This window comes from Electrona antarctica (assembly GCF_951216825.1).
Source record: "Electrona antarctica genome assembly, chromosome: 1".
In the NCBI taxonomy this organism is placed as follows: domain Eukaryota; kingdom Metazoa; phylum Chordata; class Actinopteri; order Myctophiformes; family Myctophidae; genus Electrona; species Electrona antarctica.
Genome location: NC_136806.1, coordinates 2,954,042 through 2,979,109, shown reverse-complemented (window position 1 = coordinate 2,979,109; position 25,068 = coordinate 2,954,042). Strand labels below are relative to the sequence as shown.

The following is a 25,068-nucleotide window of genomic DNA, read 5'->3' as shown; positions in this document are numbered from 1 at the left end:
CTACTGTGACATGGCATTGGGTAGTGTACTACTGTGACATGGCATTGGGTAGCTGACATGGCATTGGGTAGTGTACTGCTGTGACATGGCATTGGGTAGTGTACTACTGTGACATGGCATTGGGTAGTGTACTACTGTGACATGGCATTGGGTAGTGTACTACTGTGACATGGCATTGGGTAGCTGACATGGCATTGGGTAGTGTACTACTGTGACATGGCATTGGGTAGTGTACTACTGTGACATGGCATTGGGTAGTGTACTACTGTGACATGGCATTGGGTAGTGTACTGCTGTGACATGGCATTGGGTAGTGTACTACTGTGACATGGCATTGGGTAGTGTACTGCTGTGACATGGCATTGGGTAGTGTACTACTGTGACATGGCATTGGGTAGCTGACATGGCATTGGGTAGTGTACTACTGTGACATGGCATTGGGTAGTGTACTGCTGTGACATGGCATTGGGTAGTGTACTACTGTGACATGGCATTGGGTAGTGTACTGCTGTGACATGGCATTGGGTAGTGTACTGCTGTGACATGGCATTGGGTAGTGTACTACTGTGACATGGCATTGGGTAGTGTACTACTGTGACATGGCATTGGGTAGTGTACTACTGTGACATGGCATTGGGTAGCTGACATGGCATTGGGTAGTGTACTACTGTGACATGGCATTGGGTAGCTGACATGGCATTGGGTAGTGTACTGCTGTGACATGGCATTGGGTAGTGTACTACTGTGACATGGCATTGGGTAGTGTACTGCTGTGACATGGCATTGGGTAGTGTACTGCTGTGACATGGCATTGGGTAGTGTACTGCTGTGACATGGCATTGGGTAGTGTACTACTGTGACATGGCATTGGGTAGCTGACATGGCATTGGGTAGTGTACTACTGTGACATGGCATTGGGTAGCTGACATGGCATTGGGTAGTGTACTACTGTGACATGGCATTGGGTAGTGTACTGCTGTGACATGGCATTGGGTAGTGTACTACTGTGACATGGCATTGGGTAGTGTACTGCTGTGACATGGCATTGGGTAGTGTACTGCTGTGACATGGCATTGGGTAGTGTACTGCTGTGACATGGCATTGGGTAGTGTACTACTGTGACATGGCATTGGGTAGTGTACTACTGTGACATGGCATTGGGTAGTGTACTGCTGTGACATGGCATTGGGTAGTGTACTGCTGTGACATGGCATTGGGTAGTGTACTGCTGTGACATGGCATTGGGTAGTGTACTACTGTGACATGGCATTGGGTAGTGTACTACTGTGACATGGCATTGGGTAGTGTACTGCTGTGACATGGCATTGGGTAGTGTACTACTGTGACATGGCATTGGGTAGTGTACTGCTGTGACATGGCATTGGGTAGTGTACTGATGTGACATGGCATTGGGTAGTGTACTACTGTGACATGGCATTGGGTAGTGTACTACTGTGACATGGCATTGGGTAGTGTACTACTGTGACATGGCATTGGGTAGTGTACTACTGTGACATGGCATTGGGTAGTGTACTACTGTGACATGGCATTGGGTAGTGTACTGATGTGACATGGCATTGGGTAGTGTACTACTGTGACATGGCATTGGGTAGTGTACTACTGTGACATGGCATTGGGTAGTGTACTGATGTGACATGGCATTGGGTAGTGTACTACTGTGACATGGCATTGGGTAGTGTACTACTGTGACATGGCATTGGGTAGTGTACTGATGTGACATGGCATTGGGTAGTGTACTACTGTGACATGGCATTGGGTAGTGTACTACTGTGACATGGCATTGGGTAGTGTACTACTGTGACATGGCATTGGGTAGTGTACTACTGTGACATGGCATTGGGTAGTGTACTACTGTGACATGGCATTGGGTAGTGTACTGATGTGACATGGCATTGGGTAGTGTACTACTGTGACATGGCATTGGGTAGTGTACTACTGTGACATGGCATTGGGTAGTGTACTGATGTGACATGGCATTGGGTAGTGTACTACTGTGACATGGCATTGGGTAGTGTACTACTGTGACATGGCATTGGGTAGTGTACTGATGTGACATGGCATTGGGTAGTGTACTACTGTGACATGGCATTGGGTAGTGTACTACTGTGACATGGCATTGGGTAGTGTACTACTGTGACATGGCATTGGGTAGTGTACTACTGTGACATGGCATTGGGTAGTGTACTACTGTGACATGGCATTGGGTAGTGTACTACTGTGACATGGCATTGGGTAGTGTACTACTGTGACATGGCATTGGGTAGTGTACTACTGTGACATGGCATTGGGTAGTGTACTACTGTGACATGGCATTGGGTACTACTGTGACATGGCATTGGGTAGTGTACTACTGTGACATGGCATTGGGTAGTGTACTACTGTGACATGGCATTGGGTAGTGTACTACTGTGACATGGCATTGGGTACTACTGTGACATGGCATTGGGTAGTGTACTACTGTGACATGGCATTGGGTAGTGTACTACTGTGACATGGCATTGGGTACTACTGTGACATGGCATTGGGTAGTGTACTACTGTGACATGGCATTGGGTAGTGTACTGCTGTGACATGGCATTGGGTAGTGTACTACTGTGACATGGCATTGGGTAGTGTACTACTGTGACATGGCATTGGGTAGTGTACTACTGTGACATGGCATTGGGTAGTGTACTACTGTGACATGGCATTGGGTAGTGTACTACTGTGACATGGCATTGGGTAGTGTACTACTGTGACATGGCATTGGGTAGTGTACTACTGTGACATGGCATTGGGTACTACTGTGACATGGCATTGGGTAGTGTACTACTGTGACATGGCATTGGGTACTGCTGTGACATGGCATTGGGTAGTGTACTGCTGTGACATGGCATTGGATAGTGTACTACTGTGACATGGCATTGGGTAGTGTACTACTGTGACATGGCATTGGGTACTACTGTGACATGGCATTGGGTAGTGTACTGCTGTGACATGGCATTGGATAGTGTACTACTGTGACATGGCATTGGGTAGTGTACTACTGTGACATGGCATTGGGTAGTGTACTGCTGTGACATGGCATTGGGTAGTGTACTACTGTGACATGGCATTGGGTAGTGTACTACTGTGACATGGCATTGGGTAGTGTACTACTGTGACATGGCATTGGGTAGTGTACTACTGTGACATGGCATTGGGTAGTGTACTACTGTGACATGGCATTGGGTAGTGTACTACTGTGACATGGCATTGGGTAGTGTACTACTGTGACATGGCATTGGGTAGTGTACTACTGTGACATGGCATTGGGTAGTGTACTACTGTGACATGGCATAAGTGTTCTATAAAAATATAAATATCGGATCGGGACAAATCGGTATCGGATACATAACATGAAATGATCGGAATCGGATCGGGAGCAAAACGCGTGATCGGGACATACCGATCTTTTTTTTTCTTCTTTTTTACCCGTATTGTATTTGTACCTTATTGTCTGCCTGTATGAGCTGTGGGACCGTCTGAATCTCCCCTCTGGAATCCTCTCTCTCTCTCTAGACTAGACTAACTGTTCAGGAGAGGAGAAAACAAGACTAAGTGTTGATGTCTGTCTGTCTGTCTGCCTGTCTGTCATTAAACTGGGTCAGTAGATCATGTGAGAATCGAGGACAGATCGGACGTCACTGTCGCAGCGTGTGTGTGTGTGTGTGTGTGTGTGTGTGTGTGTGTGTGTGTGTGTGTGTGTGCGTACCCTTCATCACATGCACAGTGACCAGCTCCATCCTCTCCACTCTCTTCTCCAGCTCGTATTCTGCCGAGGCCGACAGCGGGTCGATGGCAGCGTTCCTTCTGTCGTACTCCCAGTTGGAGTGTGTGCAGTACACCTGCACACACACACACGCGCACACACACACACACACACACACAAGGATACACATGACACCTTCTCCTCCACACAGACGCAATAATGTATTTGTTATGTTATGTAGCACTATACTGTCCGTGCGTGCGTGCGTGCGTGCGTGCGTGCGTGCGTGCGTGCGTGCGTGCGTGCCTCACCTTCATGGGAGCGGTGGAGAACCTGACCTTCTTCCTCCTCTGTCCTCCTGTCTCCTCCTCCTCCTCCTGGTCGCTCAGGGCAGGGAGCCCAGGGACCTCCTGGTACTCAGGGACCCCCTCAGGGACCTCCTGGTACTCAGGGACCCCCTCAGGGACCCCCTCCTCCTCCTCCTCGCCGGGTCCTGGTGGTCCTTCATCTCCAGGGGGTCCTTGCGGTCGCGTCCCGTCTCCCCGTCCGATCCGTCCAGCCTCCTCAATTCACAGTTTACAGTGTAGTCATTTATCTCTTAATCCAGAGAGATTTACAGTAAGCAGAACACATACTGTACATAGAGACAGAACAACACATGGTGATACATCACATACTGTACATAGAGACAGAACAACACATGGTGATACATCACATACTGTACATAGAGACAGAACAACACATGGTGATACATCACATACTGTACATAGAGACAGAACAACACATGGTGATACATCACATACAGAACAATAGAACAACACATGGTGATACATCACATACAGAACAATAGAACAACACATGGTGATACATCACATACAGAACAATAGAACAACACATGGTGATACATCACATACAGAACAATAGAACAACACATGGTGATACATCACATACATAGAAATAGTCATCTAGGATCATAAGAACCTAACATTTGTCTAACAGTGGAATATCTGTACAATGAAACTACGAGTCTACACTATATAGTTCTATGTCTACATGAAATGATATCTAAGTTACATAAGTTGAGGCTTTGCGTACATCTGTAGGAGGTCGAGGCTAGTTTAACCTTTGACCTGTAAGGAGGTCGTCGAGGCTAATTTAACCTTTGACCTGTAAGGTCGTCGAGGCTAGTTTAACCTTTGACCTGTAAGGAGGTCGTCGAGGCTAGTTTAACCTTTGACCTGTGAGGAGGTCGTCGAGGCTAGTTTAACCTTTGACCTGTAAGGAGGTCGTCGAGGCTAGTTTAACCTTTGACCTGTAAGGAGGTCGTCGAGGCTAGTTTAACCTTTGACCTGTAAGGAGGTCGTCGAGGCTAGTTTAACCTTTGACCTGTGAGGTCGTCAACGCTAGTTTAACCTTTGACCTGTGAGGTCGTCGAGGCTAGGGGAGGGGCTACGAACCAAGATGGAGTCTGAAGAGGTGGGTTTTTTCGATGGACATTTTATTTCAACATGGAAACGACATGTATGCACATTCTGTGCTCAGCCAATCAAATCATCGCTATGGGGGTTGATCAGCCAATCACAAGCCGATGTTTGTGTTCACACAGACCCTCAATGCTGGGCATGGGGGAGGGGCTAAAATAATTAGCATAGGGGAGGAGCTAGTGCAACAATAGATAATAATTAGGCGATTATTATGTAATCATTGTAGTGCAGACCTCGATTAGTCGAATAGTCGACTAATCGATCGGAACGGAACATCGACCTCTCAGTTTTTGTTTTTTTGTATCATTCCATTAGGTCTGTGGGGCCATGGGGGGGGGGGGCTTATTTAACATAAACACATTTGAACATGCTTTCTGACTGAAAGAAAATCATAAAACCCCTGATTGATATTCCATTAAAAATATAATATTAAAATAATAATAAAGGGAGTAGGGACCTATAGTCTTGTCAAACATACGGAAGTCAACTGTTGAACTTAAGGTAGTGGTAGGTAACTTAAGTGGTAGGACAGGTTGCTTGTTGTCGAGTGGTAGGACATGTTGCTTGTTGTCGAGTGGTAGGACATGTTGCTTGTTGTCGAGTGGTAGGACAGGTTGCTTGTTGTCGAGTGGTAGGACAGGTTGCTTGTTGTCGAGTGGTAGGACAGGTTGCTTGTTGTCGAGTGGTAGGACAGGTTGCTTGTTGTCGAGTGGTAGAACATGTTGCTTGTTGTCGAGTGGTAGGACATGTTGCTTGTTGTCGAGTGGTAGGACATGTTGCTTGTTGTCGAGTGGTAGGACAGGTTGCTTGTTGTCGAGTGGTAGGACATGTTGCTTGTTGTCGAGTGGTAGGACAGGTTGCTTGTTGTCGAGTGGTAGAACATGTTGCTTGTTGTCGAGTGGTAGGACATGTTGCTTGTTGTCGAGTGGTAGGACATGTTGCTTGTTGTCGAGTGGTAGGACATGTTGCTTGTTGTCGAGTGGTAGGACATGTTGCTTGTTGTCGAGTGGTATGGCATTACTTTATCGCAGATCTTGCATCTCACTTTTTTATTATCTTCAGGTAACTGCTCAAAGTGTTTCCACACTTTTGAGGTCCTCTTCTTATTCAAAGGCTGAGGCATTGTGCGTGTTGTGTTTGTGCTTCTTCCTTATTGACTAGGACTAGACTAGAGGCTTCGTTCATGCAGGCTTCCTGGTTTGAGTCATTAGCCAGATTGAGCACAGCAGGTGAGATTGAGATTCTGGAGTCTATCAGGCCAGCGCACTGTGCGATTCAAGGCACAGGCAGTGGCACACAGTGCCACACACACACACACCACATGCACATTGGAGATTGATTAAAAACAGTCAGAAAGCATGTTCAAATGTGTTTATGTTAAATAAGCCCCCCCCCCCCCCCCCCCCATGGCCCCATAGACCTAATGGGGGGGGACTATCAGTCGACTAACAGCAAATTTATACATATTAATTTCGACTATACAAATCCTTAGTCGGGGACAGCACTAAACCATTGTGACTGGCCTACCTCCAAGGTGGGATCCACCAGGACCTCCAAGGTGGGATCCACCAGGACCTCCAAGGTGGGATCCACCAGACCCTCCAAGGTGGGATCCACCAGGACCTCCAAGGTGGGATCCACCAGGACCTCCAAGGTGGGATCCACCAGGACCTCCAAGGTGGGATCCACCAGATCCTCCTCCAAGGTGGGATCCACCAGGACCTCCAAGGTGGGATCCACCAGGACCTCCAAGGTGGGATCCACCAGGACCTCCAAGGTGGGATCCACCAGGACCTCTAAGGTGGGATCCACCAGATCCTCCTCCAAGGTGGGATCCACCAGGACCTCCAAGGTGGGATCCACCAGATCCTCCTCCAAGGTGGGATCCACCAGGACCTCCAAGGTGGGATCCACCAGGACCTCCAAGGTGGGATCCACCAGATCCTCCTCCAAGGTGGGATCCACCAGGACCTCCAAGGTGGAATCCACCAGGACCTCCAAGGTGGGATCCACCAGATCCTCCTCCAAGGTGGGATCCACCAGGACCTCCAAGGTGGGATCCACCAGATCCTCCTCCAAGGTGGGATCCACCAGATCCTCCTCCAAGGTGGGATCCACCAGGACCTCCAAGGTGGGATCCACCAGGACCTCCAAGGTGGGATCCACCAGGACTTCTCTGGACTCTTCTTCAGTTCCTGGTTCTTCAAACACATCGTCCTCCAGGACCTCCTCTTCCTCCTCCCTGTCCTCCTCCTCCTCCTCCTCCTCCTCCTCCTCCTCCTCCTCCTCCGAGAACGAGGAGGACTCCTCCTTGACGTCCACCAGCTCGGCCCGGACAGACTCTGGAGACAGCGAGAGGACGATGTCCTCCGGGGCCGAGAGGTCATCGAGGGTCAAGCGGAGGTCCAGTGTCTGGCCCTGCAACACTGCTGTTGCTGCTGGAGGCGTGGCTACACCAGGCTCCTCCTCCTCCTCTAGGGGTGTGGCATCACCAGGCCCCTCCTCCTCTGGGGGCGTGGCTTCACAAGGCTCCTCTACCTCCTCCTCTGGAGGAGTGGCATCACCAGGCTCCTCCTCCTCCCCCTCTGGAGGGGTGGCTACACCAGGCTCCTCCTCCTCCTCTGGAGGTGTGGCCTCACCAGGCTCCTCCTCCTCATATGGAGGCGTGGCATCACCAGCCCCCTCCTCCTCTGGGGGTGTGGCTTCACCAGGCCCCTCCCCCTCCAGGGAGGACGAAGGCTCTGAGGTGGAGGTGACAGACTCCGCCCCTTTGGCCTCGAACAGCCTGCGGGTGACGGAGACCTTCGGGGCGATGGGCGTCACCCGCTGCTCTCCTCCAATGTCTGCCGGGTGAGGAGGAGGCTCCGCCTCCACGTCGCTCAGAGCGGGCAGGGGGAGGGGCGAGGGGAGGGGCTGCAGGACCAGGGGGCGGGGTGAGGGGAGGGGCTGCAGGACAGAGGACGTCAAAGTTAAAGCTGGTATAAAGCAATAGGCCTAATATGTCAAAATTTGAATTACCTTTATTTTTGAGGGGCGCAAAAAAAAATAATTAAAAAAAAAAAAAAAAAAATATTGAGGTGCGCTAGCCCCTCCCCTAGCCCCTCCCCTCCCCTAGCCCCTCCCCTAGCCCCTCCCCTCCCCTAGCCCCTCCCCTAGCCCCACCCCTCCCCTAGCCCCTCCCCTAGCCCCTCCCCTAGCCCCTCCCCTAGCCCCTCCTATATACAGCTTTAATGTTTGTCTTTCAACAATGTTCGTTTAAGAAAACGCCTCATAGACGATAAAGACAAATCTAATGTTTGTTTAGAGGACTTAAACAAACATTATGTTGTAATTGATGTCGTAAGATGACATCACTTCACACGGGTGTGATTTTTATATATTATAACGCTCCCAAAAACAATGTAGTCTCTGAGACACATCTAGGGGCCGCAATCTGCAATCAAAGATGTTCCTAGAAGCTTTGTCATTGGTCGATTTGCCTGTCTACTTCCTGATTGATTAGTCATTGCGACCAGGATTTTTTCACCAAATGACAAAGCTTCTAGGAACATCTTTGATTGCAGATTGCGGCCCCTAGATGTGTCACAGAGACTACATTTTTTTGGCAGCATTTTACTCATTGCTGGCTGTCTGGATACCAAAATAATAATAATAATAATAATAATAATAATAATAATAATAATAATAATAATAATAATAATAATAATAATAATAATAATAATAATAATAATAATAATAATAATAATTCTCGGCACGGCGAGTCGCCGTGCCGAGCGTTGCGAAGGCCACCAGACCCGACTCAGCGCCGTATATTAGTAGCTACTAGTTTCCATGCCCCGACAATAGTTGGAAATGACACGTCCACCAGGGGGAAACCTTGACCAGGACATCAGTGATTATCAAGCAAAATACTGACTGAGCGTTGGGTCGACAGAGCATGCCCATACTCGTCCGAAAAAGTCGTGCTGATCCTAACTGATAACTGCGGTCTTGTCGGTTGATACCGGTCGAATCCGCTACTGCTGCTCTGAGTCCTACAGCTCTCTGCTGTAGGAGGGGCTAACACCCCTCAAAAAATCTAAAACTAATAGAAACAGGTTTGCCAAACCTGCTCCTGGTCCTAACCTTGTGGGGGGCGGTGGGGTGGGGGGCGGTGGCGGGGCGGTCCATCTGGAAGAAGATGTTGTCTCTGATCTTTGAGCCGCGGGCGCTGCCCACGCCCCCCCTCCCCCTAGGGGGAGGGGTGGCGTGTGACATCACAACAGGGTCGGAGGTGATGGGAGGCTTTCCCCCCCGGGGAGGGGGGGAGGAGGGGGAGGGCCCGGCGCTGTCGAACGAACACTTGATGGCGCGGAAGTCCGACCTGTAGGTGATGTGGCGAGAAGATTTAGATTTAGACTTAAGCCCAAAGGTCAACCACACCAAAGGAGTTGCATTGGTGTGGTCTACCTTAAAAAACGTTGAGTCCCGACACGACCATTTGGTGTGGTTTAGGCTTTAGTCAACAAGACACAATTTAGTCATTTATCAGACGCTCCTAATCCAGAGCGATTTACATTAAGCAAGACCAACACATCACATAGATAAAAAGCAGTTACCATGAAACATGCGTAAGCTGAGAACGTAACAGTGGAATATATAATTAAACTATGCATGTATACCTTTTAGTGCCGTCTACATAAAATGCTATAATTCTACATAAAATGCTATCTAAGTTCCATAAATTGAGCCTTTGCATACGCCTGTAAGGTCGTCGAGGCTAGGGGAGGGGCTACGGGCTAAGATGGAGTCTGAAGAGGTGGGTTTTCAGACTACGGTGGAAGATTGGGAGTGAGTCTGTAGTTCTGACTGCAATGGGAAGTTCATTCCATAGTTTAGATTGGGAGTGAGTCTGTAGTTCTGACTGCAATGGGAAGTTCATTCCATAGTTTAGATTGGGAGTGAGTCTGTAGTTCTGACTGCAATGGGAAGTTCATTCCATAGTTTAGATTGGGAGTGAGTCTGTAGTTCTGACTGCAATGGGAAGTTCATTCCATAGTTTAGATTGGGAGTGAGTCTGTAGTTCTGACTGCAATGGGAAGTTCATTCCATAGTTTAGATTGGGAGTGAGTCTGTAGTTCTGACTGCAATGGGAAGTTCATTCCATCGTTTAGATTGGGAGTGAGTCTGTAGTTCTGACTATAATGGGAAGTTCATTCCATCGTTTAGATTGGGAGTGAGTCTGTAGTTCTGACTGTAATGGGAAGTTCATTCCATAGTTTAGATTGGGAGTGAGTATGTAGTTCTGACTGCAATGGGAAGTTCATTCCATAGTTTAGATTGGGAGTGAGTCTGTAGTTCTGACTGTAATGGGAAGTTCATTCCATAGTTTAGATTGGAAGTGAGTCTGTAGTTCTGACTGTAATGGGAAGTTCATTCTATAGTTTAGATTGGGAGTGAGTCTGTAGTTCTGACTGCAATGGGAAGTTCATTCCATAGTTTAGATTGGGAGTGAGTCTGTAGTTCTGACTGCAATGGGAAGTTCATTCCATAGTTTAGATTGGGAGTGAGTCTGTAGTTCTGACTGCAATGGGAAGTTCATTCCATAGTTTAGATTGGGAGTGAGTCTGTAGTTGTCTCCACCAGGCCGAAGGCATGGGGAGAGAGTATGTTTTGCACTCCGTCCGTCCGTCCGTGTGTCCGTCCGTCCGTCCGTGTGTCCGTCCGTGTGTCCGTCCGTCCGTCTGTGAACAGCTAATCTCTGGCACCGTTGGCTTGATCGCAGCCATACTCTGCACACACACTCCCTGGATGCCAGAGCTGAACCTCTGTTCCAAAGTTTTCACATTGGCCTGTTATAGCGCCACCAGGAGACCGCTTTGTGCAAAACAAATGTTTTGACATTACACCTACAGATTTTGTCCAAACATTACGTAAATTGGTACACAGTCTCTCTAGAGCCATTCAACGAAACGGGTCTTTCAGATTTTTCAGACTCCATCCTGATTGGCTACAATTGGCTTCCAAAGTTCGCAGGAGTGCTCCGTTTCAAACAAAATGCTGCAAATCATGAACACATCGTGTGATTTCCGTGACATTTTGCATGCACATTCCCACTAGGCCGAGGAAGAAATGCCACTTGAATATTTTCAACTCGCTATAACTGGCCGATTTGTGTTTTTACCTATAACTGCACCGATCTGTGTAAAACCATGTATGCACACTCCCTAGAGGCCAAGGAAAAACCTTTGCCTGGAATTTTTCACATCTGTTCTTTATAGCGCCACCAGGAGGCCGACATATGTAAAACACATTTTCTAATATTACTCCTTCAGATTTTATCCAGATTTCACGCAAATCGGTACACATGCTCTCCATAGTCATGTGATCATGTGATTTGTTTCATTTCTCAGAATTATCCATCCTGATTGGCTACGATTGGATTCTAAAGTTTTCAGGAGTAGCCCGTTTTGTACCCGTTTTGTACAAATCGCCACAACTCCTCAACGCAGCGTCCGATTGCGGTGAAACTGTGCATGCCTATTCCCACTACTAGGCTGAGGAAGAAATGCCACTTGACAGTTTTCAAATCAGCCTCATGGTGGCGCTACAACAGGCCAAGTCACGTCTCACACACACACACACACACACACACACACACACACACACACACACACACACACACACACACACACACACACACACACACACACACACACACACACACACACACACACACACACACACACACACACACACACACACACACACACACACACACACACAAAACCCAAATAAACATGTTTATATTACTCCTAAACATTTTTCCAAACATCACACACACTCCTATGATGGAGACCTGTGCCCAGAAGGGCACTTTTTCTAGTTCTGACTGTAATGGGAAGTTCATTCCATAGTTTAGATTGGAAGTGAGTCTGTAGTTCTGACTGTAATGGGAAGTTCATTCCATAGTTTAGATTGGAAGTGAGTCTGTAGTTCTGACTGTAATGGGAAGTGAAGTTCATTCTATAGTTTAGATTGGGAGTGAGTCTGTAGTTCTGACTGCAATGGGAAGTTCATTCTATAGTTTAGATTGGGAGTGAGTCTGTAGTTCTGACCTGTAGGTGATGCGGTGAGGGGAGGCACTGCGACCTTTGATGACCTCCGACTTCATCATCTGGACGAAGAAAAGAAAAACACTTTGACTGTGATATCACACACACACACACACACACACACACACACACACACACACACACACACACACACACACACACACACACACACACACACACACACACACACACACACACACACACACACACACACACACACACACACACACACACACACACACACACACAGCGGAGGAAACCATGCAAGGCACCAACCTGCACATCAGGAGCAATCAGGGGTTCAGAGTCTTGCTCAAGGACACTTCGACACTAACTCTGGGGGAGCCCACAGGGATCGAACCGGGAACCTCAGTTTCCAAGAGGCCACTCTACCGCTGATCCACCGCCACCCAACACATACAGTCGCTGTCATAAGCTGTCGCTGTGCCCGGGGCACCACCCCGGGCACCGGGGTGCCACCCCGATGCCCGGGCGCCACCCGAGTGGCGAGTGCCGTGCTATGAACTTGTAGGTCTGCTTTTTTTGAAAAATCGTGAAAATGTGGCGCAAATTTCGAACATATATTCTTTCAGAACATTTAACTGGCACGTCCCTGAACTACATGTTTTCAGATGGGGTCGGCGGCCAATTACATATTTTTGGGGGTCCTTGAAAAAGGTTGAGAACCACTGACATAGAAACATAGGGTTTTTCAGAAAACTGTCAGGAATTTGTAGAATGGTCCTCAGGTAGAAATGGGTTAACTATTGAATCAACACTATCGTCCTCAGAACGCCAGAGTCAGACTGGATTAAAACAAACATTACATCATAGAATCAATAGATTTATTGATTGATTAGTATTTATTAACAGTATTAGAATGACTATTCTAACAACTCAATACAGAGACTGTTACTGTGGACGACACATTAGACTGGTTTACTACACGGTCCACCATGTTCAATTCATCACAACACTAATTTTACAACACCTGTAAAATCTGAATCCCCCCCCCACTGTATATGTTTCTTTTCCCTTTTTACCTCCCTTATGATGAATTCCTGTTCTGTTCTTTGACTATATAGAAGTGTCTATTTGTATGTCTCTAAATGTTTTGATGAATTGAACAAGGTGGACCCTCTTGTAAACAAGTGTAATGCTTTATTGGGTCGTCCACTCACAGTTAACAGTCTTTGTATTGAGTTGAGTTGTGCTGCCCCGCCCCCCCCCCCCCCCCCCCCATCCGCGCGTCAAACAAACAGTTCCAAAAGGCTCTATTAATTCGTGCGTAAAGTTTCCGCTGCTGCGTGACGTCATGAATAATTAATGAAGTTACATGAATTAATAACTATAACTCTACTCACTGTGACGTGAAGGACTGATGAGTGACGTCAGATCCACAAACTGGAAACAAAACAAAACAAATGAAACGCCAACAACAAACACAACATGCACGGTCTGTCCTTCCTCCGGTGCTGCTGCTGTGTGTGTGCGCGTGTGTGTGTGTGTGTGTGTGTGTGTGACCGTGCATGCGCGCGCGCTCCCGAAGCTTAAAGGGATAGCCATACTGTTCTTTGACTATATAGAAGTGTCTATCTGTACGTCTCTAAATGTTTTGATGAATTGAACAAGGTGGATCCTCTTGTGAAATGAAATGAAATGAAATGAAACTAGAAAAAGTGCCCTTCCGGGCACAGGTCTCCACCAGGAGGATAGGAGTGTGTGTGATGTTTGGCAAAATGTTTAGGAGGATGTTTTTTTTTATTTGTTTTTGCAACAATTTTCTTCATTTTGTTGAGGAAATGCAGAGCCAGATCACTCATAGCATCTCTAAGGATAGAATTCTGGATGAGCAGGACATGTGCAGCATTTTGTACAAAACGGGCCACTCCTGAAAACTTTGGAAGGCAATCTTAGCCAATCAGTGTACATTCTGAGAAATCCAACAGACTCGTCTTGATCACATGACTACAGAGATCATGTGTACCGATTGCCATTTCTTCATACGCCTTTGATGGCAATTGGATGATTTGAGGCATTTTGTTCCAAAAATGTGTTTTGCAAAAATCAACCTGTTGGTGGCGCTATAACAGGCCAATGTGAAAAGGGTGGGATATATTCCTCAGCCTAGTAAGAAAATGTGTGAAAGATTTCACGTAAATTGCATGCTGCGTTCATGATTTGAGGCTTTTGTTCAAAACGGGGCAATCTTGCAAACTGTGAAAGCCAATTATAACCAATTAGGATGGAATATGAAATATGGGACAGATCCAACTTGAGCACATGACCATAGAGATACTGTGTAACGATTTGTGAGATTTTTGAACAGAATCTGGAGGAGTAATATAAAAAAATGTGTTTTACAAAAGTCGGCCTCCTGGTGGCGCTATAAAAGGCAGATGCGGAAAATGCAGGTCAAAGGTTTGTCCTCGGCCTCTGGGGAGTGTGCATGCAACATTTCACGCAGATCGGTGCAGTTTTAGGTAAAAATGTGAAAAGCTGCCTCATGGTGGCGCTATAACAGGCCGTTCTGGAAAATGTGGGGCAGAGGTTCATCGTTGGCATCCAGGGAGTGTGTGTGCAAAGTTTGGCATCGACCGGGTTAACGGTGCCGGAGATTAGCTGTTCACAGACGGACGGAAGGACGGAAGGACGGAAGGAAGGACGGACACACACACGGACGGAGTGCAAAACATACTCTCTCCCCATGCCTTCGGCCTGGTGGAGACAATGATTACTATATTTACCCAGGGTATCTGGGCTAAGCTCAAGAACTTGTTTCCAGCCAGGCCCTGCTCATAGAACAAATTTCATCGTAGTGGTTCAATGCCTTGTTCAAGGGCACTTCAGCGGTGGTAATTTTAACGTGTCGGACGGCTGATTTGAACTGGCGACCTTCCGGTATCAAGACCGCTCCGCTATCCGTTCGGCCACCGCTGACACTTGTAAACAAGTGTAATGCTTAATTGGGTCGTCCACTCACAGTTAACAGTCTTTATATTGAGTTGAGCTTGAAATGTACTGTAATTCTACTGTTAATAAATATTTCAATCAATCAATATGTTATTGTGGGGGTCCCTGGCAGCTAAGGGGGTCCCTGCTTCATCTGTCTCAGCTAAGGGGGTCCCTGCTTCATCTGTCTCAGCTAAGGGGGTCCCTACTTCATCTCTCACTCAGCTAAGGGGGTCCCTGCTTCATCTCTCTCTCTCAGCTAAGGGGGTCCCTGCTTCATCTCTCTCAGCTAAGGGGGTCCCTGCTTCATCTCTCTCTCTCAGCTAAGGGGGTCCCTGCTTCATCTCTCTCAGCTAAGGGGGTCCCTGCTTCATCTCTCTCAGCTAAGGGGGTCCCTGCTTCATCTCTCTCTCAACTAAGGGGGTCCCTGCTTCATCTCTCTCTCAACTAAGGGGGTCCCTGCTTCATCTCTCTCTCAACTAAGGGGGTCCCTGCTTCATCTCTCTCAACTAAGGGGGTCCCTGCATGCTTCATCTTGGCCAAAATGTAATAATCAATCAATCCCCTACCTCTGTGCGCGTGCGTGACCTCACAGCTTCCAGGATGACCTCACAGCCTCCAGACTGTCCTCACAGCCTCCAAACTGTCCTCACAGCCTCCAGACTGTCCTCACAGCGTCCAGACTGTCCTCACAGCCTCCAGACTGTCCTCACAGCGTCCTGACTGTCCTCACAGCGTCCAGACTGTCCTCACAGCCTCCAGACTGTCCTCACAGCCTCCAGACTGTCCTCACTGCCTCCAGACTATCCTCACAGCCTCCAGACTGTCCTCACTGCCTCCAGACTGTCCTCACAGCCTCCAGACTGTCCTCACAGCCTCCAGACTGTCCTCACAGCCTCCAGACTGTCCTCACAGTGTCCAGACTGTCCTCACTGCCTCCAGACTGTCCTCACAGCCTCCAGACTGTCCTCACAGCCTCCAGACTGTCCTCACAGCGTCCAGACTGTCCTCACAGCCTCCAGACTGTCCTCACAGCGTCCAGACTGTCCTCACAGCCTCCAGACTGTCCTCACAGCCTCCAGACTGTCCTCACTGCCTCCAGACTATCCTCACAGCCTCCAGACTGTCCTCACTGCCTCCAGACTGTCCTCACAGCCTCCAGACTGTCCTCACTGCCTCCAGACTGTCCTCACTGCGTCCAGACTGTCCTCACAGCCTCCAGACTGTCCTCACTGCCTCCAGACTGTCCTCACAGCCTCCAGACTGTCCTCACAGCGTCCAGACTGTCCTCACAGCCTCCAGACTGTCCTCACTGCCTCCAGACTGTCCTCACAGCGTCCAGACTGTCCTCACTGCCTCCAGACTGTCCTCACAGCCTCCAGACTGTCCTCACAGCGTCCAGACTGTCCTCACAGCCTCCAGACTGTCCTCACTGCGTCCAGACTGTCCTCACTGCCTCCAGACTGTCCTCACTGCGTCCAGACTGTCCTCACAGCCTCCAGACTGTCCTCACTGCGTCCAGACTGTCCTCACTGCGTCCAGACTGTCCTCACAGCCTCCAGACTGTCCTCACAGCGTCCAGACTGTCCTCACAGCCTCCAGACTGTCCTCACAGCCTCCAGACTGTCCTCACTGCCTCCAGACTGTCCTCACTGCCTCCAGACTGTCCTCACTGCCTCCAGACTGTCCTCACTGCGTCCAGACTGTCCTCACTGCGTCGAGACTGTCCTCACTGCGTCGAGACTGTCCTCACTGCGTCGAGACTGTCCTCACTGCGTCCAGACTGTCCTCACAGCCTCCAGACTGTCCTCACTGCCTCCAGACTGTCCTCACTGCCTCCAGACTGTCCTCACAGCCTCCAGACTGTCCTCACAGCCTCCAGACTGTCCTCACAGCCTCCAGACTGTCCTCACTGCGTCGAGACTGTCCTCACAGCCTCCAGACTGTCCTCACAGCCTCCAGACTGTCCTCACAGCCTCCAGACTGTCCTCACTGCGTCGAGACTGGTTGTTCTGTCATCAGTGACCATCTTTGACCTGCTGGTGTTTCTGTAGGCCTAATGTTTCTAGTAGTAGTAGTGGGTTAGTTAGTAGTAGTAGTAGTATAGTAGAATAGTATAGTACAGTAGTACTAATATACTAGTAGTACTAGTAGTAGTGGCAGGTTGTGGTTCTGTGTTCGTGACGAGAGCCTCGGTACCGTTTCACTCCCTGGTGGTTCCGACCGGGACCTACTTCATATAAATAACCCACCAATCACAGCCTCCCTCCAGTACACACACACACACACACACACACACACACACACACACACACACACACACACACACACACACACACACACACACACACACACACACAATCACACACACACACACACACAGGCTAAACTCTACTCTAGGAGACCACTTCACCACTGTACGATATACAAGCTAAATGTATTGATGCCGCCTTGTGGTGATACTGGGCAATTGCACAGATAGAACATTAGTTCAAGGTTTACCACTCGTGAGTGGAACAACCATAGAGTAGGTAACAAGATTAACCCTTAACCTAACCCTAACCCAGTGGAACAACCATAGAGTAGGTAACAAGATCAATCAGTGTTGTTCCACTCAGTAAAACACCGTAGATATGAACTAATGCTCTGAGCAGTTGCCCATTATCACCACAAGGCGGCAGCAAAGCCTACATTTTGCTTGTATATTGAACATTTAGATTTAATGTCCCTAAATGTATCTCATTCTCCCCTAGAGTTTAGCCTCGTTCAGTGTGTGTGTGTGTTTCTAACCAATAACGACCAATAATTATAATACATAACAATAATAATGTTCACACTTCAACCTATCTTCATATAATTGGTCCTCACTAATGTTCATGATAAAATACCACCATTTTCTATCTACTCAGTCTGTGTCTCATAGGAGGGCTGTGGGCAGTTCAGAAACCCGTCTGTGTCTCATAGGAGGGCTGTGGGCAGTTCAGAAACCAGTCTGTGTCTCATAGGAGGGCTGTGGGCAGTTCAGAAACCAGTCTGTGTCTCATATGAGGGCTGTGGGCGGTTCAGAAACCAGTCTGTGTCTCATAGGAGGGCTGTGGGCAGTTCAGAAACCAGTCTGTGTCTCATAGGAGGGCTGTGGGCAGTTCAGAAACCAGTCTGACTCATATGAGGGCTGTGGGCAGTTCAGAAACCAGTCTGTGTCTCATAGGAGGGTTGTGGGCAGTTCAGAAACCAGTCTGTGTCTCATAGGAGCGACTGTGGCTCAAGAGGTAGAGCAGGTCGTCCAATGATCCATGGGTCGGCGGTTCGAATCCCGGCTCCTCCTGTCTACATGTCGAAGTGTCCTTGGGCAAGACACTGAACCCCAAATTGCTCCCGATGTGCTGGTTGGTAGGCCTACCTTGCATGGCTTCCGCCGTGTATGAATGTGTGTGTGAATGGGTGAATGTAATGCACAATCTATGTAAAGCGCCTTGGATAAAGGCGCTATATAAATGCACCATTTACCATTTATAGGAGGGCTGTTGGCAGTTCAGAAACCAGTCTGTCAGCTCTCGTGGACGCCATCTTGAAAATGATGCCTTTCAAGTTGTTCGTTTTCCATAAAATTCTAGTATGTCATTTAGCACACCCAATGGTAACAGAATCAATCAATCAATACAAATCTCTTCTATCAATTATTTGGGGTTCCAACCATATCTAATAGTGGTTTCATTGCAAGCCGACCACTATAGGGGCGAGCCAAGTTAGTTTGCAATATTTTTTGAAAACCTTATGCCCATACCTAACACCATGCCAAAATTCAAAAAGTAGTTACGAAGTGCATAATCGTTATGATTTTTTACACATTAAATCCCAGTTTATAGGCATTTTAGCTCATTTAAAGACCCATAAGGGTCCATTTGGTTCCAAACTATCATTTAGCTGGGGGACCCCCTGGAACTCCCTCAAGGACCCCAGGGGGTCCCCGGACCCCCTGGAACTCCCTCAAGGACCCCTGGGGGTCCCCGGACCCCACTTTGGGAACCACTGTAGTAGGTGATGTAGGCACACATTAAATTATTTAAAACACAGGTCAGAGGTCAGAGGTCAGAGGTCAGAGGTCAGAGGTCGTACAATGTATGATTTCATTACTTTTATTCATCATTTTCAATAAAATACAATACAATGAATTAATTTATTAAACGCCTAAAGTCATGATTGTTGTTCATCAAGAAAAAACAAAACAAAAATATCTGTACATCAGTAAGAGTGATTCTGAGACCGAGGCTGAGCGCACTGTAGCATAGCATACTGTTAGCATAGTGTAGCATACTGTTAGCATACTGTCTGTTAGCATACTGTTAGCATACTGTCTGTTAGCATACTGTTAGCATACTGTCTGTTAGCACTGTGTAGCATACTGTTAGCATACCGTCTGTTAGCATAGTGTCTGTACGCATACCGTTATTATACTGTAGCATACTGTTAGCGGGTTAGGGTCAGTAATAGTGATCCAGTCATTTCCTGTAACTTCACATTGATTTAGTATGCTAACAGTATGATAATAGTATGCTAACAGTATGCTAACAGTATGATAATAGTATGCTAACAGTATGCTAACAGTATGCTAGTTTAATTTCCTGTAACCTCATATTCATTCAGAATGCTAACAGGATGCTAACAGTAAGCTAATAGTATGCTAACAGTATGCTAGTATAATTTCCTGTAACCTCATATTGATTCAGAATGCTAAAAGTATGCTAATAGTATGCTAACAGTACACTAACAGTATGCTAACAGTATGATAGTATAATTTACGGTAACTTCACATTGATTCAACGTTAAAAGTTTCTCAATCTGTGGGCCTGTGGGCCAGGGGCCCACTGGTGGGCCGCGAGGGTATTGCAGGTGGGCCCCCACATTAATTGAGTTAACTGAATAGTGGGCTCCGATTGGTCACCCACAACTGTGGGGTGAGCAAAGTGTAACAGACCAGCCTGCGTCAGACTGGTCTGGTTTACAGGCTAGGTGTCACATGACCTCCGCTGCCGCGCCATCTTTGAGACGTCATCGCTGGGCGGGGCTTGTCACGATTATTACATCATCGCTGGGCTGGGCTTGTCACGATTATTACATCAACGCAATTAGCCTATTGAAATGATCGCAATCGTTTTTTTTCTTGCATGATCATAATCGTCGCTCATCATTTTGATCATCAGCATAATTTAATTTCATCTTTTGTTGAAAAAGTTTATATATTTGCAAACATTTTCAAATAAAAAAATCACTCGTGTGCGTTAATGACCTTACAAGCCCCGCCCCCTGTTACTGTCCAGTCCAATAGCCCCTCCTCCTGTGTACAAGCGGCGCTCGGCGCCCAATCAGAGAAGTAAAGCCCTACTTTGTGCCGATCAGCCAATGGGAAACAAGGAGGAGAAGTGGTCAGCCAATGGGAAAAGAGAAGGAGAAGTGATCAATCAGCCAACAAGAGGAGAGGGAGTGTCCGAGGCTCTGTTTTTCATATATATATATATTTTATATTTTATATTTCATATTTTCTATATTTTTATACAAACGCTGTAGATGAGAAACTCACAGGTGATTGACAGCAGGACACTTTAGCACCTTGTTAGTCCGCGGTTCTTTCGACAGGCGCTGTGCGATGGCGGCCATCTTGGACCCAAACCGACAGCGGCCATATTGGACCCACACCAACGGTGGCCATCTTAGAGCCAAACCGACGGCGGCCATCTTGGACCCAAACCGACGGTGGCCATCTTAGACCCAAACCGACAGCGGCCATATTGGACCCAAACCGACTGCTGCCATCTTGGACCCAAACCGACAGCGGCCATCTTGGACCCAAACCGACAGCGGCCATCTTTGACCCAAACCGCCGGCGGCCATCTTGGACCCAAACCGACATCGGCCATCAACAGAGCCTTCGTTAGCGTCATTAACACTGACTCTGTTTGACCAGAATGGAACAGAGCCTTCGTTAGCGTCATTAACACTGACTCTGTTTGACCAGAATGGAACAGAGCCTTCGTTAGCGTCATTAACACTGACTCTGTTTGACCAGAATGGAACAGAGCCTTCGTTAGCGTCATTAACACTGACTCTGTTTGACCAGAATGGAACAGAGCCTTCGTTAGCGTCATTAACACTGACTCTGTTTGACCAGAATGGAACAGAGCCTTCATTAGCGTCATTAACACTGACTCTGTTTGACCAGAATGGAACAGAGCCTTCGTTAGCATCATTAACACTGACTCTGTTTGACCAGAATGGAACAGAGCCTTCGTTAGCATCATTAACACGGACTCTGTTTGACCAGAATGGAACAGAGCCTTCGTTAGCGTCATTAACACTGACTCTGTTTGACCAGAATGGAACAGAGCCTTCGTTATCGTCATTAACACTGACTCTGTTTGACCAGAATGGAACAGAGCCTTCATTAGCGTCATTAACACTGACTCTGTTTGACCAGAATGGAACAGAGCCTTCGTTAGCGTCATTAACACGGACTCTGTTTGACCAGAATGGAACAGAGCCTTCATTAGCATCATTAACACTGACTCTGTTTGAATGTCTCAACAACATGGCTGCCCAGCCCGTAACCTGACGTGTGTGTGTGTGTGTGCGCGTGTCTGTGTGTCTGCGTGTGTGTGTGTGTGTGTGTGCATGTGTGTGTGTGTGTGTGTGCGCGTGCGTGCGTGCATGCGTGCGTGCGTGCGCGTGTTAGTGGCCCCTTGGTTGTGGAGTGTGTACATGGAGTGTGTATGCGCTGACGTGCACATGTGTGTCTGCGTGTGTGTCTGCGTACGTGCGTGCGTGCGTGCGTGCGTGCGTGCGTGTGTGTGTTAATATCCTTGTGAGTGAAGTGTACACCTCATGTGTGATGTTTGGTTTGCTACCTAAATGTCTGACCCTTATTTAGAGAGAGAGAGAGAGAGAGAGAGAGGGGGGGGGGGGGGGAGGGGAGAGAGGGTGGTCCCTAGGGTGCTGCTGGGGGGGTCTCTGCAGGCGGGGGGGAGGGGGAGGGGGGGGGCTCCTGGGGCAGGAGGGACACCACTCCAGAGGACTTGAACTTGGGCAGGTGGAGGCCGAACTTGTTCTCGATGCCGGCGAAGGTGGCGGCCGCCAGCCGGTACCCGCCCACGTGGTCCGCCCTGATGGGGGGGAGGGGCTCCGAGATGCGAGACTTGGGCGTCGGGTCCGAGCCCAAGGGGCGGCTGGGGGGGGGGGGGGTGTGGGAGAGAGGAGAGGAGACACTTGTTATTTTATATTTTATATTTTATATTTGTGTAGCAACAGTGAAAACAGCACATTATTATTATAGTAATAAATGATTGTACATTCCACAGACCAGAAGACAGAGCTCTGGACACGTTCAGGTGTTTAGACAGATATCTGGTGTTGTGTTTATAGAAGACAGAGCTCTGGACACGTTCAGGTGTTTAGACAGATATCTGGTGTTGTGTTTATAGAAGACAGAGCTCTGGACACGTTCAGGTGTTTAGACAGATATCTGGTGTTGTGTTTATAGAAGACAGAGCTCTGGACACGTTCAGGTGTTTAGACAGATATCTGGTGTAGTGTTTATAGAAGACAGAGCTCTGGACACGTTCAGGTGTTTAAACAGATATCTGGTGTTGTGTTTATAGAAGACAGAGCTCTGGACACGTTCAGGTGTTAAGACAGATATCTGGTGTTGTGTTTATAGAAGACAGAGCTCTGGACACGTTCAGGTGTTTAGACAGAGCTCTGGTGTTGTGTTTATAGAAGACAGAGCTCTGGACACGTTCAGGTGTTTAGACAGATATCTGGTGTTGTGTTTATAGAAGACAGAGCTCTGGACACGTTCAGGTGTTTAGACAGAGCTCTGGTGTTGTGTTTATAGAAGACAGAGCTCTGGACACGTTCAGGTGTTTAGACAGATATCTGGTGTTGTGTTTATAGAAGACAGAGCTCTGGACACGTTCAGGTGTTTAGACAGAGCTCTGGTGTTGTGTTTATAGAAGACAGAGCTCTGGACACGTTCAGGTGTTTAGACAGATATCTGTTGTTGTGTTTATAGAAGACAGAGCTCTGGACACGTTCAGGTGTTTAGACAGATATCTGGTGTTGTGTTTATAGAAGACAGAGCTCTGGACACGTTCAGGTGTTTAGACAGATATCTGGTGTAGTGTTTATAGAAGACAGAGCTCTGGACACGTTCAGGTGTTTTAAACAGATATCTGGTGTTGTGTTTATAGAAGACAGAGCTCTGGACACGTTCAGGTGTTTAGACAGATATCTGGTGTTGTGTTTATAGAAGACAGAGCTCTGGACACGTTCAGGTGTTTAGACAGATATCTGGTGTTGTGTTTATAGAAGACAGAGCTCTCTGGACACGTTCAGGTGTTTAGACAGATATCTGGTGTTGTGTTTATAGAAGACAGAGCTCTGGACACGTTCAGGTGTTTAGACAGATATCTGGTGTAGTGTTTATAGAAGACAGAGTTCTGGACACGTTCAGGTGTTTAGACAGATATCTGGTGTTGTGTTTATAGAAGACAGAGCTCTGGACACGTTCAGGTGTTTAGACAGATATCTGGTGTTGTGTTTATAGAAGACAGAGCTCTGGACACGTTCAGGTGTTTAGACAGATATCTGGTGTTGTGTTTATAGAAGACAGAGCTCTGGACACGTTCAGGTGTTTAGACAGATATCTGGTGTTGTGTTATAGAAGACAGAGCTCTCTGGACACGTTCAGGTGTTTAGACAGATATCTGGTGTAGCGTTTATAGAAGACGGAGCTCTGGGCACGTTCAGGTGTTTAGACAGATATCTGGTGTTGTGTTTATAGAAGACAGAGCTCTGGACACGTTCAGACTTAAGCTTCTAAAATAAATACTGCTGCTGTAATTAAAGAGAGAACATACTCTCAATAGTGGATAGACAGAATGATTAACTACCCCAAAAATATAGTTTTCATTTTACCACTACTATTAACTTAAAACAGAATTCTTAATATTGTAAGCATAATGATATTGTGATATTTGGCCATAACTCCCTCTTCTGAGGGAGCTACCTTTGGGGAAGGGGGTTGTTGTCCAGACAGGGGCCAGACTGGTGAACTGTGGGTCATGGGTTCAATAGTGGGTGAAACGTTACAATGGCAATATGTTGTAAAAACAATGAGTAATGGTAATATTTAGTGGTTTTCAATTTTACAAAAAAAATAAATATATATAATATAATATAATAATTCTTCACTTGCACGACAGCAAACCTATTCTTGGGAACATTCACCAAAAGCAGCTGGTCTACAAGATCACAAGCTGTCATGATGTTGTGCAGCCTATATATTTTGGTTCTTTGATTTTATATAGTGCTTAAATTAGTCCTTTAATGCAGACCGATAAAAATAAGGCAACATAAACCCATAATAATTGAATAAGTGTAGAAAACATCATTGGTTTGTGATCAGTTTGACTGCTTAATGAACAGTAAAGACATCATGATTAGGTTAAACCTGCTGTTAGCCTGGTCCGGAGCAGGCTAAGTCCAAAGCATTAGTTTCCATGGTAACTAATGTAGCATCACTTTCATGAAACCGAATCAAGCCTCAACATATCCAGGTTAACTGGTTAAATTAATCTGGCAAGATTAACCAGCTTTCATGAAACCGGTTAATCGCTGATCCAGGATATCTGTTAAATCCCGGCTTAATCTCTAATCCAAGTTTCGTGGAACGGGCCTGGGGCTAACCCATTAGCATGTTAGCATTAGCATATTAGCATTAAAATGTTAGCATGCT

At 47.3% G+C, this 25,068-nt stretch overlaps 2 protein-coding genes across 2 annotated transcripts in view; both read right to left on the bottom strand.

Annotated features, from left to right (window-relative positions):
- Positions 1-13,801, bottom strand: part of LOC306927428 (uncharacterized protein) — a 79,865-nt gene extending 66,064 nt beyond the window's left edge. The window contains exons 1-7 of the mRNA XM_079507167.1: positions 13,694-13,801; positions 12,333-12,391; positions 9,361-9,598; positions 7,552-8,181; positions 6,763-7,383; positions 4,063-4,311; positions 3,755-3,887 (exon numbers count right to left, since the gene is read on the bottom strand). Of these exons, the coding sequence (XP_079363293.1) occupies positions 3,755-3,887; positions 4,063-4,311; positions 6,763-7,383; positions 7,552-8,181; positions 9,361-9,598; positions 12,333-12,391 (1,930 nt within the window). The 5' untranslated portion in view covers positions 13,694-13,801. The remainder of the gene's footprint in view (positions 1-3,754; positions 3,888-4,062; positions 4,312-6,762; positions 7,384-7,551; positions 8,182-9,360; positions 9,599-12,332; positions 12,392-13,693) is intronic.
- Positions 13,802-19,401: 5,600 nt separating this feature from the next.
- Positions 19,402-25,068, bottom strand: part of LOC306922045 (electrogenic aspartate/glutamate antiporter SLC25A12, mitochondrial-like) — a 69,605-nt gene continuing 63,938 nt past the window's right edge. The window contains 1 exon segment of the mRNA XM_079499423.1: positions 19,402-22,498. Coding sequence (XP_079355549.1) covers positions 22,261-22,498 — 238 coding nt within the window. The 3' untranslated portion in view covers positions 19,402-22,260.